This window comes from Corylus avellana, chromosome 1, assembly GCF_965113065.1.
Source record: "Corylus avellana chromosome 1, dhCorAvel1.hap1.2, whole genome shotgun sequence".
NCBI classification, from domain to species: Eukaryota; Viridiplantae; Streptophyta; class Magnoliopsida; order Fagales; family Betulaceae; genus Corylus; species Corylus avellana.
The window spans coordinates 1,048,003-1,061,237 of NC_142490.1; the positions used below are offsets into that span (position 1 = coordinate 1,048,003).

Here is a 13,235-nt window from a genome sequence, read left to right on the forward strand (position 1 = left end):
TAGAAACCTGCTCGGACAAGTTGATCCTCCAAAAATTTTCATATTTACCTAGTTTGAATTGCTAGCAAAATTGTTAGCTCGTTTGGGTTTATGATTTTTTTTTATTTTACTAAACTGAATTCAAAATTGCGAATATCGAGAAGAAAAAAGAGTTGAGATTATGTTTGAGTTGTTTGAAAAATGAGTAGTGATAATCATAACTTCACTCACGTTGGTGTATTTTATAATATTATTTTTTTAATATTACTTTTCAAATTTTTTTAATAATATTATAATACACTAGCGTGAGTGATTGTTCACTCGTCACTCACCTCTTGAAAAATATAAAATTTTGAATAAAATTGAAAAATTTTGAGTTGAGTTAGTATTAGTGGTATCAAATCAACTAAAAAAAGAGAAAAAAGAATTGAAAAGAATTGTCTTTCTCAAACAAGCCTTAATTTCTATCATTTCTTAGAGCTTCACAACGCATTAAAGAATCTAAGGGCTCACTGCCCTGAGCATTCACCCAGCCATATGAGTCAACGTCCAAATAACAAAAGTTTCCAAACCGAAGCCTACACTTACAATAACCGTGCAGTAGCCCTCTAGAGTCTAGGCTGATTTGGCAAACTCGTCCGGAAGTAAATGGAAAATCTAGGGGTGGTTAACCTTACTTATCTTAGTAATCGAAAATTCATTAAAAAGCTCAACCCAACTCAACATGAAGAAATTACCATAAAAAAAAAGGCTTTATTCCTCATCCTTCTAGCAAGGTTTTTAATATGTTATGTGTTCCTTTCCCATGTCTCTAAAGTTTACTAAAAGCAGTTCAGTTTTATTATGGAGATGGGTATTAATAATGAACAACAATAACACGTTCACTAATTTTATTTAGGCTGATTGATAGTGTCACATCAACAAAATTAGATAAAAGATAAATGTGTGGTATATAGCATTACTCTTATTTTTATTCTAATTTGCTGATGTGGCACTGGCAGGGTGTAAACAAGCCGAGCTTGAGCTTGGCTCGTTTAAATTTTACTTGAACTCGAGCTCGAGCTAATAATAAGTCGAGCCGAGCCAGCTCACGAGCTGGCTCTTATATTTAATGTTTTTGTTTTTTTTTTTTAAATTTAACTTCAAGTACTCTTAAACGGCTTAAGAAGTTAGTTTGCATATAAGTATTTGCTTAACCTGGCTAGTCGAGTATGGAGCCTGAGTCAATACAGCAAGGCATTTGGTTTCAAAGAGAGAGGATATGCATCCTTTTAAGATAAGCAAACTTGGAGATTAATGTTTTCTTAACAATGTGGGACAAGTTAACAGGTTGCATTTAGACTGCATTAGGACAACGCCCCATACAAAAAACTATTTTTTCAACGTCTCTCTCTCAATCCCCCTTCACCAGTCATAGCGCATCTTCCACTTGAACTCTCATTTCCCACTCTCTCACTCTCGCTCATCAAACATGTAGTGATAGTGTTTGGGTCTGTATGATTCTTCAATAATTTATGTCTTTTGCAATCTCCCTCAATAATTTCTGCTTGATTCTTCTTCCTTTCATTTGGGTCTGCTCTAATTGAATCGAAGTCTTTTTAATGATTGCTCTCTCTCTCTCTCTCTTTGATCACGAAGGGTTTAGAATTTTTCATTCTCTAACGCTTAAATATAAATGCAATTTTAAGATTTTAATAATTATGAGATTTATAATTAATTATGTATTACTTAGTTTATATATATATATATATATATATACACGAACTTATACGAGCTTGCTCACGAGCCTAGCCGAGTCGAGCCAAGCTTGTTTCGTTTAATATTCGAGCTAGAATTTGTATATATGAAGCGCTTCATTTAATATTCGAGTCGAGCACGAGCCAAGCTTATGCGAGCCGAGCCCGAGCTTGCTCGCGAGACGCTTCACTCACTTAACAACCCTAGGCACTGCCAATCAATTTTTGGATCATAGCCCTTAATAAAAAACAAAATTCAGGAGCTGATTTGCAGTGCTACGTCAATAAAATGAGATAAAGATGGGATAAAGGTGTGGTGCATAAAATGAGATAAAGATGGGATAAAGGTGTGGTGCATAGCATTACTCTTTTGAAAATCCATTATGCACATTAGAACTAGCATGTTGTTAAAAAGATAACAGAAGCCACGTAACATAACACAAATAGCAAGCTTTTAAAGCACAATACAAAGTAGTAAACATAACTATGTCCATGCAAAGCAAGGTCGTTTTCCTAACTGGGACATTCCAGTCTAGTAATACATAAAACAAATTGAAACCGGTAGTTAAGTAAAGGTGGGCAACCATGTAATGCGATTCAACAATTAGAGATCAAAACAATTCCAAGAAAGCAACACCAAACCACCTGATGCTTCACAGAGATCCCAAGTACTGTCTGTTAACTCAGGGCCCGCAGCTTCTTCAAGAGCAAAGGGAAGAGAGAAGAAGAGAGGGAGGAGGAGAAATGGAAGACAAACAGCTGTTTATCTCTTTACACCAATTCGATCACAAGATAGAGCAAGCCTTCTGTGCTTTGCTCTTCTTTTTCTTCTGCTTGGGTGGTTGAAGAACAACCCTTATGGCTGCATCGAACACTGCCTTCACATTCTGCAGTTAGGAGTCCACAAATCAATTAAAGGTCTTTGGTGTCATACAAAAAACATGAAATTGTTCAAAAAATAAATAAATATGCCTGCTGTGTTTTTGAACTGCATTCGATATAAGCAGGTGCACCAATCAGCTTCCTCAGCTCCTCTCCCTTGAAGTAGAACAATAACTTATGCATTTAGAAACAAAAAGAGCAGAATTTGTGGAAATGAACCGAAAGGCAAAACAATTGAGCAATCCGTCATAACATAAAGTGATTAGTCTTTACTTGAGCAGTAGAAATGGGCACAGCACCAGGATGGTCAATGAAGAATTGCTTATCATCCCGAAGATCTGGCTCATAAGAAATTGCACCAATCAGCTTCATTTACATATAGAAATGAGCTCAAGATAATCTTATATCAAAATAACTACTAAAAGGAAATCACAGCAAGATGTCAACATGGCAGAGATCAATGGTCATACATGTAACATCAAGATTATTAATTCCATAACATAGTTATACACAATCACCATTGTGGAACAACCCATAAAACATATGAAAAGGAAAAGAGAAAAGATCAGAGAGAAGTCTTACCAAGCTTTGTTCCAACAAGAACTATTGGGACACCAGGTGCATAATGCTTCAACTCTGGAATCCACTGCAAGAGAAGCCAACACATTCAGAATTCTCAGAACATTTTAGATTGTATATCTGAAAGTGGCATTTCTTTGAAGAAAAAAAAAAAAAAACCAGCATGACGTGTAGGCCAACAAAATTATCACCTTCTTGGAAACATTTTCATAACTGGCTTTGCTAATGAGAGAGAATGCCAGTATGAAAACATCTGCCCCACGATAACTCAAAGGTCTTAATCTATTATAGTCCTCCTGCCCTGTTTTATGAAAATAATAGATTCAGACCCAAAAAGAAGAAAAAATAAAAAGGAAAACAGAAAAGATAAAAAAGAAAATCTATGATAGAGTTACTTATAGCAAGAAAACAGGAGTCTTTGCAAGCCTACCAGCAGTATCCCACAACCCCAGGTTAACAGTGCTCCCATTGACAACCACATTAGCGCTAAAATTGTCGAAAACAGTAGGCACATAATCCTGTTTCCCACGAAATGCAAAAAGAAAATTACAAAGGTCTCACATTCCATAAAATCAATTTCCAAGACTTCTAACATAACTTGCACATGAAACAAAAAAAAAAAAAAAAAAACATTAGCAAAATGATTGCAGATGACTGGTGGTTTGTTTGGCAGGAGAAGCATTAAACGAACAAAATATCAAAATTGGAAAATCTTATAAAAGGTATGGATTTGAAATGGGAACATAAGATTCCAAATATATATATTAATGAGAGATCATCTTGCTTCCCCAAATTAAATCCAACCCCATAAATTCTAAACCCAGATCAAAACCATTTAAACCAAATCTTGAAAAAAATTGATTAACCATTTCCAACTCGCAAGCCATACAAAACAAAACAATAATCTTGAACCAATTAACCTCAAAGGATCCACGCAATTTTTGCATTTATTATCATCCAAATCAGACAACAAGTATCCCATCTTTTCAATGCCTCCACCTAATTGATCTGAAGATAAGTCATGAACTCCAATCTCTCATTTTCTTTAACCAACATTAAGCATTTTCTCTTTCTTTCCTCTCAACTCGTCTTCCAAATAAACCAATCACCGCACAAAAATCAATCAAATTATGTTCTTAATCACATTTCCCGCAATAGCAAACAGAATCCAAAAGGCAAAAGAGAACACATTTTCAATCATAAAATCAAACACATTTTTCCCCCTTCAAAACTCAAAGCCATTGCCCTGAATTTCACAAACTAAACAGTGTTGAAGAATTGGAGACTCACCGTCGGGAAGGTGTTGCTGGTATACGAAATCAGCAAGCAAGTTTTACCCACAGCTCCGTCACCAACCGTGACGCACTTAATAAACCTCGAAGCGCTCATTTTGTTGTTTCTTTTCCAATTCTTACTATTCTTACTATCGAAATTTAAGCCTCAGATCTTTCACCTGAGGACCTGATCACACCCACACTCTCTCTCTCTCTCACGCACACACCCCCCCTAACGTTCAGCCTCTTCTGCTTCAACTGCTTCTTCTTCAATCACACATCTGTACGGAAACAAAAAAGAAACTCAACGAAACCCTAACACATTTAACAAATTAATCCAAACTTAGAAATGCAAGAGAGCAATGAAATTGCTCACGAGGTGAAAATGGTTGGGGAATCTGAGCCCTAACCCTAGAAAACGTGAAATTTGGGGATTTTTAGTTGTAAAATGCTCTGAGAGATGAAAGAGAGAGAAGAGACGAAGTACCCTATTGGCCGGGAAATAATGCCGTTGAAGCGTTCGTTGAGCGCACCAATCTTCGCCAACAAACACCCTCCCTCCCTTCTCTCTCTTTCTTTTCCGTAGCTTTTGTTGGTTTTGTTAGTGTTACTTGTTTTTTCTTATTTTTATAATTTGTTTAATATTCTCATCAATTATTTATTTATTAAGATGACACCTTTTTTTTTTTTAATTATTTAATTAAAAACAAAATTAAAGATTTGTAATTAACTCTAATTTTGGAACTATTCTAAAATTAGACGATCTTATTTCTGGAATTTCGAATCTTATCTACTCTGACTTTGTTTCATCATCAGTGCCTGCATTTGAACATTACATACTTCTTGCCAACATCAAAACATATGAGATTAATACAAATTTATTTATGTTTTCTAGAATGTACATATGATTTTTAAAATTGGTTCGAGACATATGTTCTTTGTATCCTGTTACGAGACACATGTATTAAAGTCATACTAATTTTAAATATTTATTACTATAAATTTACATGTGATCCTTAAAATTAATATAAACTATATATTTATTTTTGTAATATAACTTAACTTAATATGCCAATTCTTTAGTTTAGGTAAAAGCTTAAGATTCGCTATTATAGTTTGACGGAAATAAGGGGTCGGAGACCATGGCCTCCTCTGGTTTTAAAATTTTTTTTTATTTGCTCTAAAAAATTCACGTGTTCATCTAAATTGGAGGTGAATGTATAAATAGAGTATAAGTTTGAAGAGACAAGTGTAATTTATGAATATTATGTTACACCCATCACTCACTCCAATGTTATTGATCATTATCATTGTGATAAGGGATTTTTTTAAAAAATAAAAAAAAAAAAAAAAATTTATACAATAGAATAATATATATTAAATAGTTATATATAAGATGACAGTATGTATGACCATGAGATAAATAGTTGGGGGATTAATCCAAGTGAGAAGATTTTGAATGATATTGTGACTACTTAATTTTTCTTATGAAAATTCAAAAAGAATATGGAAAGTCATCCACCATTTTCGTATTTTAGTTAGTGACTGACTAGGTCAGGATTAAATTCTAGCCAATATTATCTCACCTCATTACTATGTGTACGTGTGAATGTGTGTGAGAGCGAGAGTAGGGGTTGTAAGACCAAATAAGGGCCAAGGGACTTAAGATTTCCGATGTACGTTTTTAAATCTATAATTTTTAAGGTTAAACTGTTATATTAAAAGTTAAATTACAATTTTATTAAACATTTAATTTTAAAAATTACATTTTCAAATTGAGCGTTTCCCGACCGGTTGATGTTACACGTGGATACCACACAAGTAGAGCTCCGAAATTGTCTCTTAGGTCTCATAATCTGCCTTTAATCGCTACATTTTGACTAAAATTCAGCATTGTGGCACATGAAATAGTCAAACATCTTCAAGGTGCCGTAAAAAAAAAAACAACAACAATCTCTTGAACTGTAATTTTTTTCACCCATTCAAATTTAATTCCAATTTTTTCACAAAAAAGAGTGAAACTAAATTTGAATAGTTAAAAAAATTATAAGAAATGTGAAAGTAATTTTTTTTAAAGCATTCTCACTTTCCTATTTCTTTATCTAACCTTCCCTTGATAGTGGAATTGTCAATATTCTTGTTTTTCGTATTCGGTTCATGTGCACCATAAAAATAAAAATAAAAAAGAAAGAAAGAAGAGTATAAATACCCACAAATAAATTATTGAGCATGCATCAGGTTTTTAAGATTACAACTTGGGAAGAGCTCTCGCCAATAGAATCTCGGAAGAAAAAGAGCAAAGGCGCATCCAAACAACAAAAGAAAAATACAGGAATAATATGTAATAAAAAAAAAATATCTGCTAAGAAAATTGCACACAACTGAGAACAAAATCAGCCATAGATATCGATTCAGGACTTGCAAAATGCACGGAGAGTTTCATCCAGGGCCTTTCTATCATAATCGCCAGTAAAAACACAATTGCCTAGAGGACCTTTTAGAAGGATGAGCCTTAGTAGGCCATCAGCTACCTTCTTATCAACCTGCCATACCAAAAGAATACAGAGACATTAAGGATGAGAGAAAACAAAGCTTCAAAATATGATGGCAGCCTCACTATCTTACCGCCATAACAGATTTGAACATCTCCACAGTCATGGTTTCAGGAGGAGCAGTAGGCAACTTAGCCTCTGTTAGAATGTTGTGAACTCGCTTTACAATAGAATCATCAATCCAACCGAGGCGGCGCGACATGTCAACAGCCATGACCTGAAACTTTGCACACAACTTCCTTCAACATAAACGTTGCCATATAGGAAAGAAGAATACCTGTTAAGGAAAGAGCTAAACAGGAATACCGTGCCAGCTGCAACAGCTTCTCCATGGAACCACTGCCCATAGCCAACCCCAGTTTCTATTGCCTGGAAAGACATGCCACATTGTGAGAAGGAATTAATCAAAAGGTGCAATTTCTGGCAGGAAAGATTAGTAGGGCTACAAATATTCCTGTAAACCATCAATGATAAAAATCAATTCGATTATACAAGAATGGCGAAGCACAAAGTCTGTAGTTATGCAAGCTAGAACAAATATAATCAACTGCACAAACCCATAACTTACATGCCCAAATGTATGACCCAAGTTTAGTGTTGCCCTGATTCCACCTTCCTTCTCATCCAAGGAAACGACCTCAGCCTTGTTTTCACATGATCGCTTTATGGCATAAGCGAATGCACTTGGATCCCTGCAATGGACTAACTCATTATACTCGTGTATGATGTTCCATCTAAAAGGTATAAATGACATAATAATTGCACAAATGAGGAAGCATGGCAAAAATATAAAAGAAGCCTTTACCAAGCAGAGAAAGGAGTACGAGCCAAAAAGAGCAATAAAGCTAGAATATATATATATAACCAAGAACAGCAACAAATATTCCAAAAGGCCTTAAAAATCACTATTTTAATTGTCTTTTCCAACAAGTTGCGTCAATGTTTTATGTCCCAAAAGGTGTTTCATATTCATGAAAATACTGACATCAACAAGCTAGGTAGAAATTCACTCCAAGTTCTTTCCTTTTTGGTATCTATACCTTGACATCAATGCCTGCATATTCTTCTCCTGCCACTCAAAAAATTCAGCATCTCTGATAAGCCCATACTTTACAACCTCTGCAAGTCCTGATGCCAATTCCTTATCTGGCAATGTATTTAGCGTGTCTGTGTCTATAAGTACACATTGAGGTTGGTAAAAAGCTCCAATCAAGTTCTTCCCAAGACGGTGGTTTATCCCAGTTTTGCCACCAACAGACGAATCCACCTGGAAAATAAACACCAAAAACTTAATGGGAAAGAAAATATAGAAATATGAAAGTTAGGAATGAGATGCGTCAATATGGATGTTTAAGGGATTGACAAATAGATAAAATCAATTGACAGACCTGTGCCATCACAGTTGTAGGGATCTGAATGAAATTAACACCACGGAGGAAAGAGGCAGCAGCGTAACCACACATGTCACCAATCACACCACCTCCAAGGGCAACAAACGTACATCGCCGGTCCAACCGTGACTCAATTGCCTTGTCAAAGATTTTCATAAGAGTATCCTATCGGATCAAGCGCACAGATTACACTATTAATGCAACGTCCATTACACCCCAAACACAAAAGTCAATTCTGAAACCTTAAACACCTACCATGTCCTTGTATTTTTCACCGTCCGGTAAAATCACACTCTCAACTGAGACATTTGGGTTTCCCTTAGTTAAAGCTTCAGTAACCTTATCCAGGTAGATCGGTCCAACTGTGTTATTAGTGACCACAAGAACTCTCTTCCCATGAACATGCCTATGACACAACAACCAACTTATTATTGACCAATCTAACAAAGAAAAGCTGCAAGCTCGTCTAAATATTAAAGCAAGTCCGTTCAATGTATTCAAAATATTTGCGTTAAAAGTGCAAAAAATTATAAAATTAACGGTTTAATGTATTCTCTTGTGCAACATTTTACCAAATACCAATCCAAATAATAATTCAATCCAAAGTAACAAATTGAAGTAGAATTTACGGGCGCGTGACCTAATTTGATTTGGCATTTGATGTTAATCAATTCGTTTACTCATCTAGAAAACGATTGTTTTTTTCTATTGTTTTGTTTGGATGAACTAGTACCTGTAGAGCAAAACACATACATATAAACACAAAATTTGAAGAAAGCTAGCAAACCACATAATTTTCAAAATACGCATAAATAAATGGAAAATTGAATAAATAATATTTGTTTAATTAATCACCTCGGAGAAAGCTAGATTCAAAATACGCGTAAATAAATGAAAAATTGAGTGAAATCGAGCGGTAAAATTCGATCAACTGAGATACCTCTGAAGAAGGTGTGGTTGATCGAGAAGTCCTGCTCCTATGTAAATCGGGTAGCTCCGATTGCCCAAATTGACGTCCACAATGACCGGAGCCCCCGAATCCGTCTTGGACACCGACTGGTCCATAACCTGAGCCGAACTCGCGCAAATCCTCACCGACCTCACTCGGCTCGCACTCGTGACCGATTTCTCTCCCCGTCTCAGGCTCAATTCGTTCGAACCCGGCGAAACGAACGCGGACCGGAGCGAGACCGAGCTAGGCGGGTTGGGAACACGGAAAAATATATCGGCCGAGTTCTTTGAGAGAGATAGAGAGAACGGATTCGTAGTGGAAGCCATGGGCTCGGGCTCGGGTTCGGGTTCGGGGTAGAGTTTGGTGGCAACTGAGAGAGATGGCTTGGGTGTGGGTGTGACATTGTGTGTTGGATTTTGTTGAAGAAGAAGAGAGGAAGAAAGGTGGGGTTGGGGGGGGTAGGTAGGTGAGGCGGGCGATTCGTTAAGATCCTCCGAGACGGACCAGTAGGTCCCGTTGCAGGAGATTTGCGAGATATCGCGAGTTTGCGTTGTAAATTTAGGATGTATCATGAGAAAATACCGTTTGCCCGTTGGGTTTCTCCCATCCACCCCATGATAAAAAACCATATACAAAAATTAACGCAATGTTTAGTAGAAAAGTGTAAATACTACAATTAGATTTTAATATTTGGTGTCAATTAGGTTTCAATAATTTTTTTTAAGCAAGTACAGAAGAAAAAGGATGAAGGAAAAGACACATCAAACATAAAATATGGTGGACAACCATGGGGCAAAGGACAAACAAATTGTGTTACTAGGGACCGATATGTCAAAAAAAAAACAATTATCTTTTTTTTCCTTATGAGTTGGGGGTGGCCATGTCCTATACCGGCCACCCTCTTCCTTCGTCACTGGTGGACAACTCAACAAATACTTTAACTAATTAATACATTGCAACAAGATTTTAAAGACTATTGGAAATGTAAACGAAGTTATTAGGTTAGCGGTGCATGAAACGTACATGCACCAACGTGTGCGTAAACCGGAAGCGTCAAACGAAGTGTCAAAGGTCGGATATGGAAGATAGTGGGTGTGTAGGTTGAGAAGGTTGTGGAAATGCAACAGAGTTGACTTTTAAGTTGCAGACAATAAAGAAAGCAGATGAGGAAGAGGGGCCGCCTCTCCAATGGCAGGTGCAAGGGAGGATAAAGACATTAAAAGGCGGAGGAAATAACACTGAAAAACAAAAAAGAGAGATGAGAAAGTTCTTTGAAAATGTCTCAAAAAAGATAAATGGTTACAAATTAATTACTTATTATATTTAATAATTAACATAACCATCCAAGTGATATTAATAATAATTTTCATGAAATGTGGACCGTTACATGAGTTTGTAAATGATTATAAAAAGAACTGCAATATCCCGAGCATTTTTCTTGATAATTTGTCTTATAAATTTTTTCTTGAAAATTAGTAATTTAATCAAGTCACGTATTTATGATCTCCGCCACATCATACACATATATTCGCGACTCGTATAACTTATTGGTTTGGACCTTTGAAAGTTTGATGACAACTGAATTTCTGTAGCTCATTGATCTGAACCAAATCACCAATCTTTGATTACCAAAATGTCAGCCGTACACGAGTTTTGGCTGCTGAGGCTAGCAGCTAGCAGACACTCTTGAACCAGAAATATTATAATATTTCCTTTCTTTTTCTTCCCTTTTTATCCTTGGATCATATATCCTCTCCACACTTTTTATCATAAATATATATATTCAAAAAATAAAAAATAAATAAAAATAATATTTTGTATTAACAAGTGGATTGAGCATGCTAATTAGTAAAAAATACGAAGAGAATGCTAAATAATATATCTCATATTATTAAACTATTATTTTTTAAGTTATAAATATAAATATGCTGGCCTTAGTGTAAAATTAGAAAGAAAACAAAACGGCAAATGATCAAACAAGTTGAAAGGTCTCAATTTCATATTCAAACAATCATCATGTATGTAGTCCCTTTAATATCCAATCAACTATTTAGAGTCATTTTTATGGGTTTATCTTAATAATAATAATTATTATTATTTTGTTGTAATTATCTTAATAATTATTTGATACGTGCAAGATGGGATATTGCTTCTCGGGAAAAAAACAAAGTCAGCTGCTGGAAGAGGCAAGAACATTATAAGAAAACAAAAGAAAAAGTATAAAATAACTTTTAAGATCAGTAATTGTGCCATTTCAATTTAGTCTATCCATTTTTAAATGCAACTTTTAATTTCCTAAGTTTTTTTTTTGTATTATTTTTTACTTGGCTCATCCCAACAAAAACCAAATCCATCAAAAACTACCTACGGGACATTAATAGTGTTAATACCACATAACCAATTTTATCACATGGATTAAAAAAAAAAAAATCCAAAAAGACAAATGGGAGGGGTGGTCGAAGGGAAAAATGATAATCTCCATTTCAAATAATTGGTTAGGCTAAAAAGTGGGACAAAATTATCCCACTTAGCCTAACTATAAATGGAGGGGATCCTTTTCGGATCAAAGGGAGAGACCGTTCTCAATAGTAGAATGGCTCGTTACAAAGGTGGAAATGCTAGGTGTTATTCTAGTATTCTCTCAATTGTGATGTAACTTTTAAAATTATCAATAGATTAAAAGTCAATAATAGTAATCTTAAATTTAACGATAATTTTAAAAGTCACATCACAGTTTAGATGACACTAAAAAAACATTAGAATAACACATAACATTTTTTCTACAAAGTAGTAGTTCATAGGATCACCTTCAATAGAAGGGTGATTGCGCGAGTCACCCATTACCATGGATAGTTCCCTATTGCAGGGTGGAGGGGAAGGGCATATATATATATATATATATATATATATAGGGAAATGCTTTTTGGCATTCTTCCCACCATCTCCCCTCCATCTCTTCTCTCTTTACTCCTTTTTTTTTAATTTAAAAAAAAAAAAATCAAAATGCAAGTGAAGAGATGGTGAGTAGAATGCATTGTAGCATTCCTCTCTCTCTCTCTCTCTCTCTCTCTCTATATATATATATTAAAAGTCATATTGCTATTTTTATTAAATATTTAACTGTATTTTAAACTTTTTAAAGGTCTCAAAGTGAATAAAAAAAAAAGGCAAAAAATTTTAATATAATTTTTAAAACTTTTTGTTTATATAAATTAATGAATTTAATTATTTAATTGATATTTTAATACTTTAATCACCGTGGGTTTAAACTCTCACATAATTAGTGAGACCCAAACACGTAGAATTGTTAATTAAAATATGAGGTGGATAATAAAGACAATATTCAAAGTCAAGACTTGTAATTACTTTCCTCGATGTGGGATTGCGGTTTAAATAAGTGCGATTTTAAAAATTGCGTTTTTTAAATATCTATTTTTTAAAATCGCAAATGCGTTTGGTAAAACATGTTAAAAAGTTTTTATTTTTTATTTTTATTTTTATTTTTTTTATAAAATATTTGTTATGCGAAATTGTGATTTTGGTTTAAATTCGTGCATTTTCAAATAAGCATCCATTTGCCTGCTTATAGAAATAGCAGGATTTTTTTTTCTTTTTTTTTTCTTTTTCATGTTTTAGATTAAGTACTTTTTAAATCGCAATGCTAAACGCATTACGTTTTGCGATATATTTAAAAAACGCAAATTATTCTTGCAAAATTGCAATCCCAAACACACCTTTAATCGATATTCTAACAATTTAAAAGTCGATTCAGGGTGCATTTGGTTTTGTGATTTTAAACAAAATTATAGAAAATGGATTGTTTGGCATTGCGTTTTTAAAAATTTCCTATATGAAAACGCAAAAAATAAGGTGCTTTTTTTAAAATGCAA

At 34.5% G+C, this 13,235-nt stretch overlaps 2 protein-coding genes across 2 annotated transcripts; both read right to left on the bottom strand.

The window, feature by feature from the left end:
- Positions 1 to 2,150: 2,150 nt before the first annotated feature.
- On the bottom strand, positions 2,151 to 5,052 carry LOC132168800 (rac-like GTP-binding protein RHO1). Its single transcript, XM_059579854.2, has 8 exons — positions 4,938 to 5,052; positions 4,467 to 4,731; positions 3,607 to 3,694; positions 3,368 to 3,477; positions 3,180 to 3,243; positions 2,871 to 2,935; positions 2,688 to 2,753; positions 2,151 to 2,602 (listed from the first exon to the last, which is right to left on the bottom strand). Exons 2-8 carry the CDS (start codon positions 4,563 to 4,565, stop codon positions 2,501 to 2,503), a joined length of 594 nt encoding a protein of 197 aa, XP_059435837.1. The 5' UTR covers positions 4,566 to 4,731; positions 4,938 to 5,052; the 3' UTR covers positions 2,151 to 2,500.
- Positions 5,053 to 6,636: 1,584 nt separating this feature from the next.
- LOC132170429 (3-dehydroquinate synthase) lies at positions 6,637 to 9,776 on the bottom strand. The gene is made up of 8 exons (XM_059581415.2): positions 9,334 to 9,776; positions 8,649 to 8,799; positions 8,391 to 8,558; positions 8,043 to 8,269; positions 7,571 to 7,694; positions 7,309 to 7,371; positions 7,076 to 7,219; positions 6,637 to 6,993 (listed from the first exon to the last, which is right to left on the bottom strand). Exons 1-8 carry the CDS (start codon positions 9,669 to 9,671, stop codon positions 6,862 to 6,864), a joined length of 1,347 nt encoding a protein of 448 aa, XP_059437398.1. The 5' UTR covers positions 9,672 to 9,776; the 3' UTR covers positions 6,637 to 6,861.
- Positions 9,777 to 13,235: the final 3,459 nt, after the last annotated feature.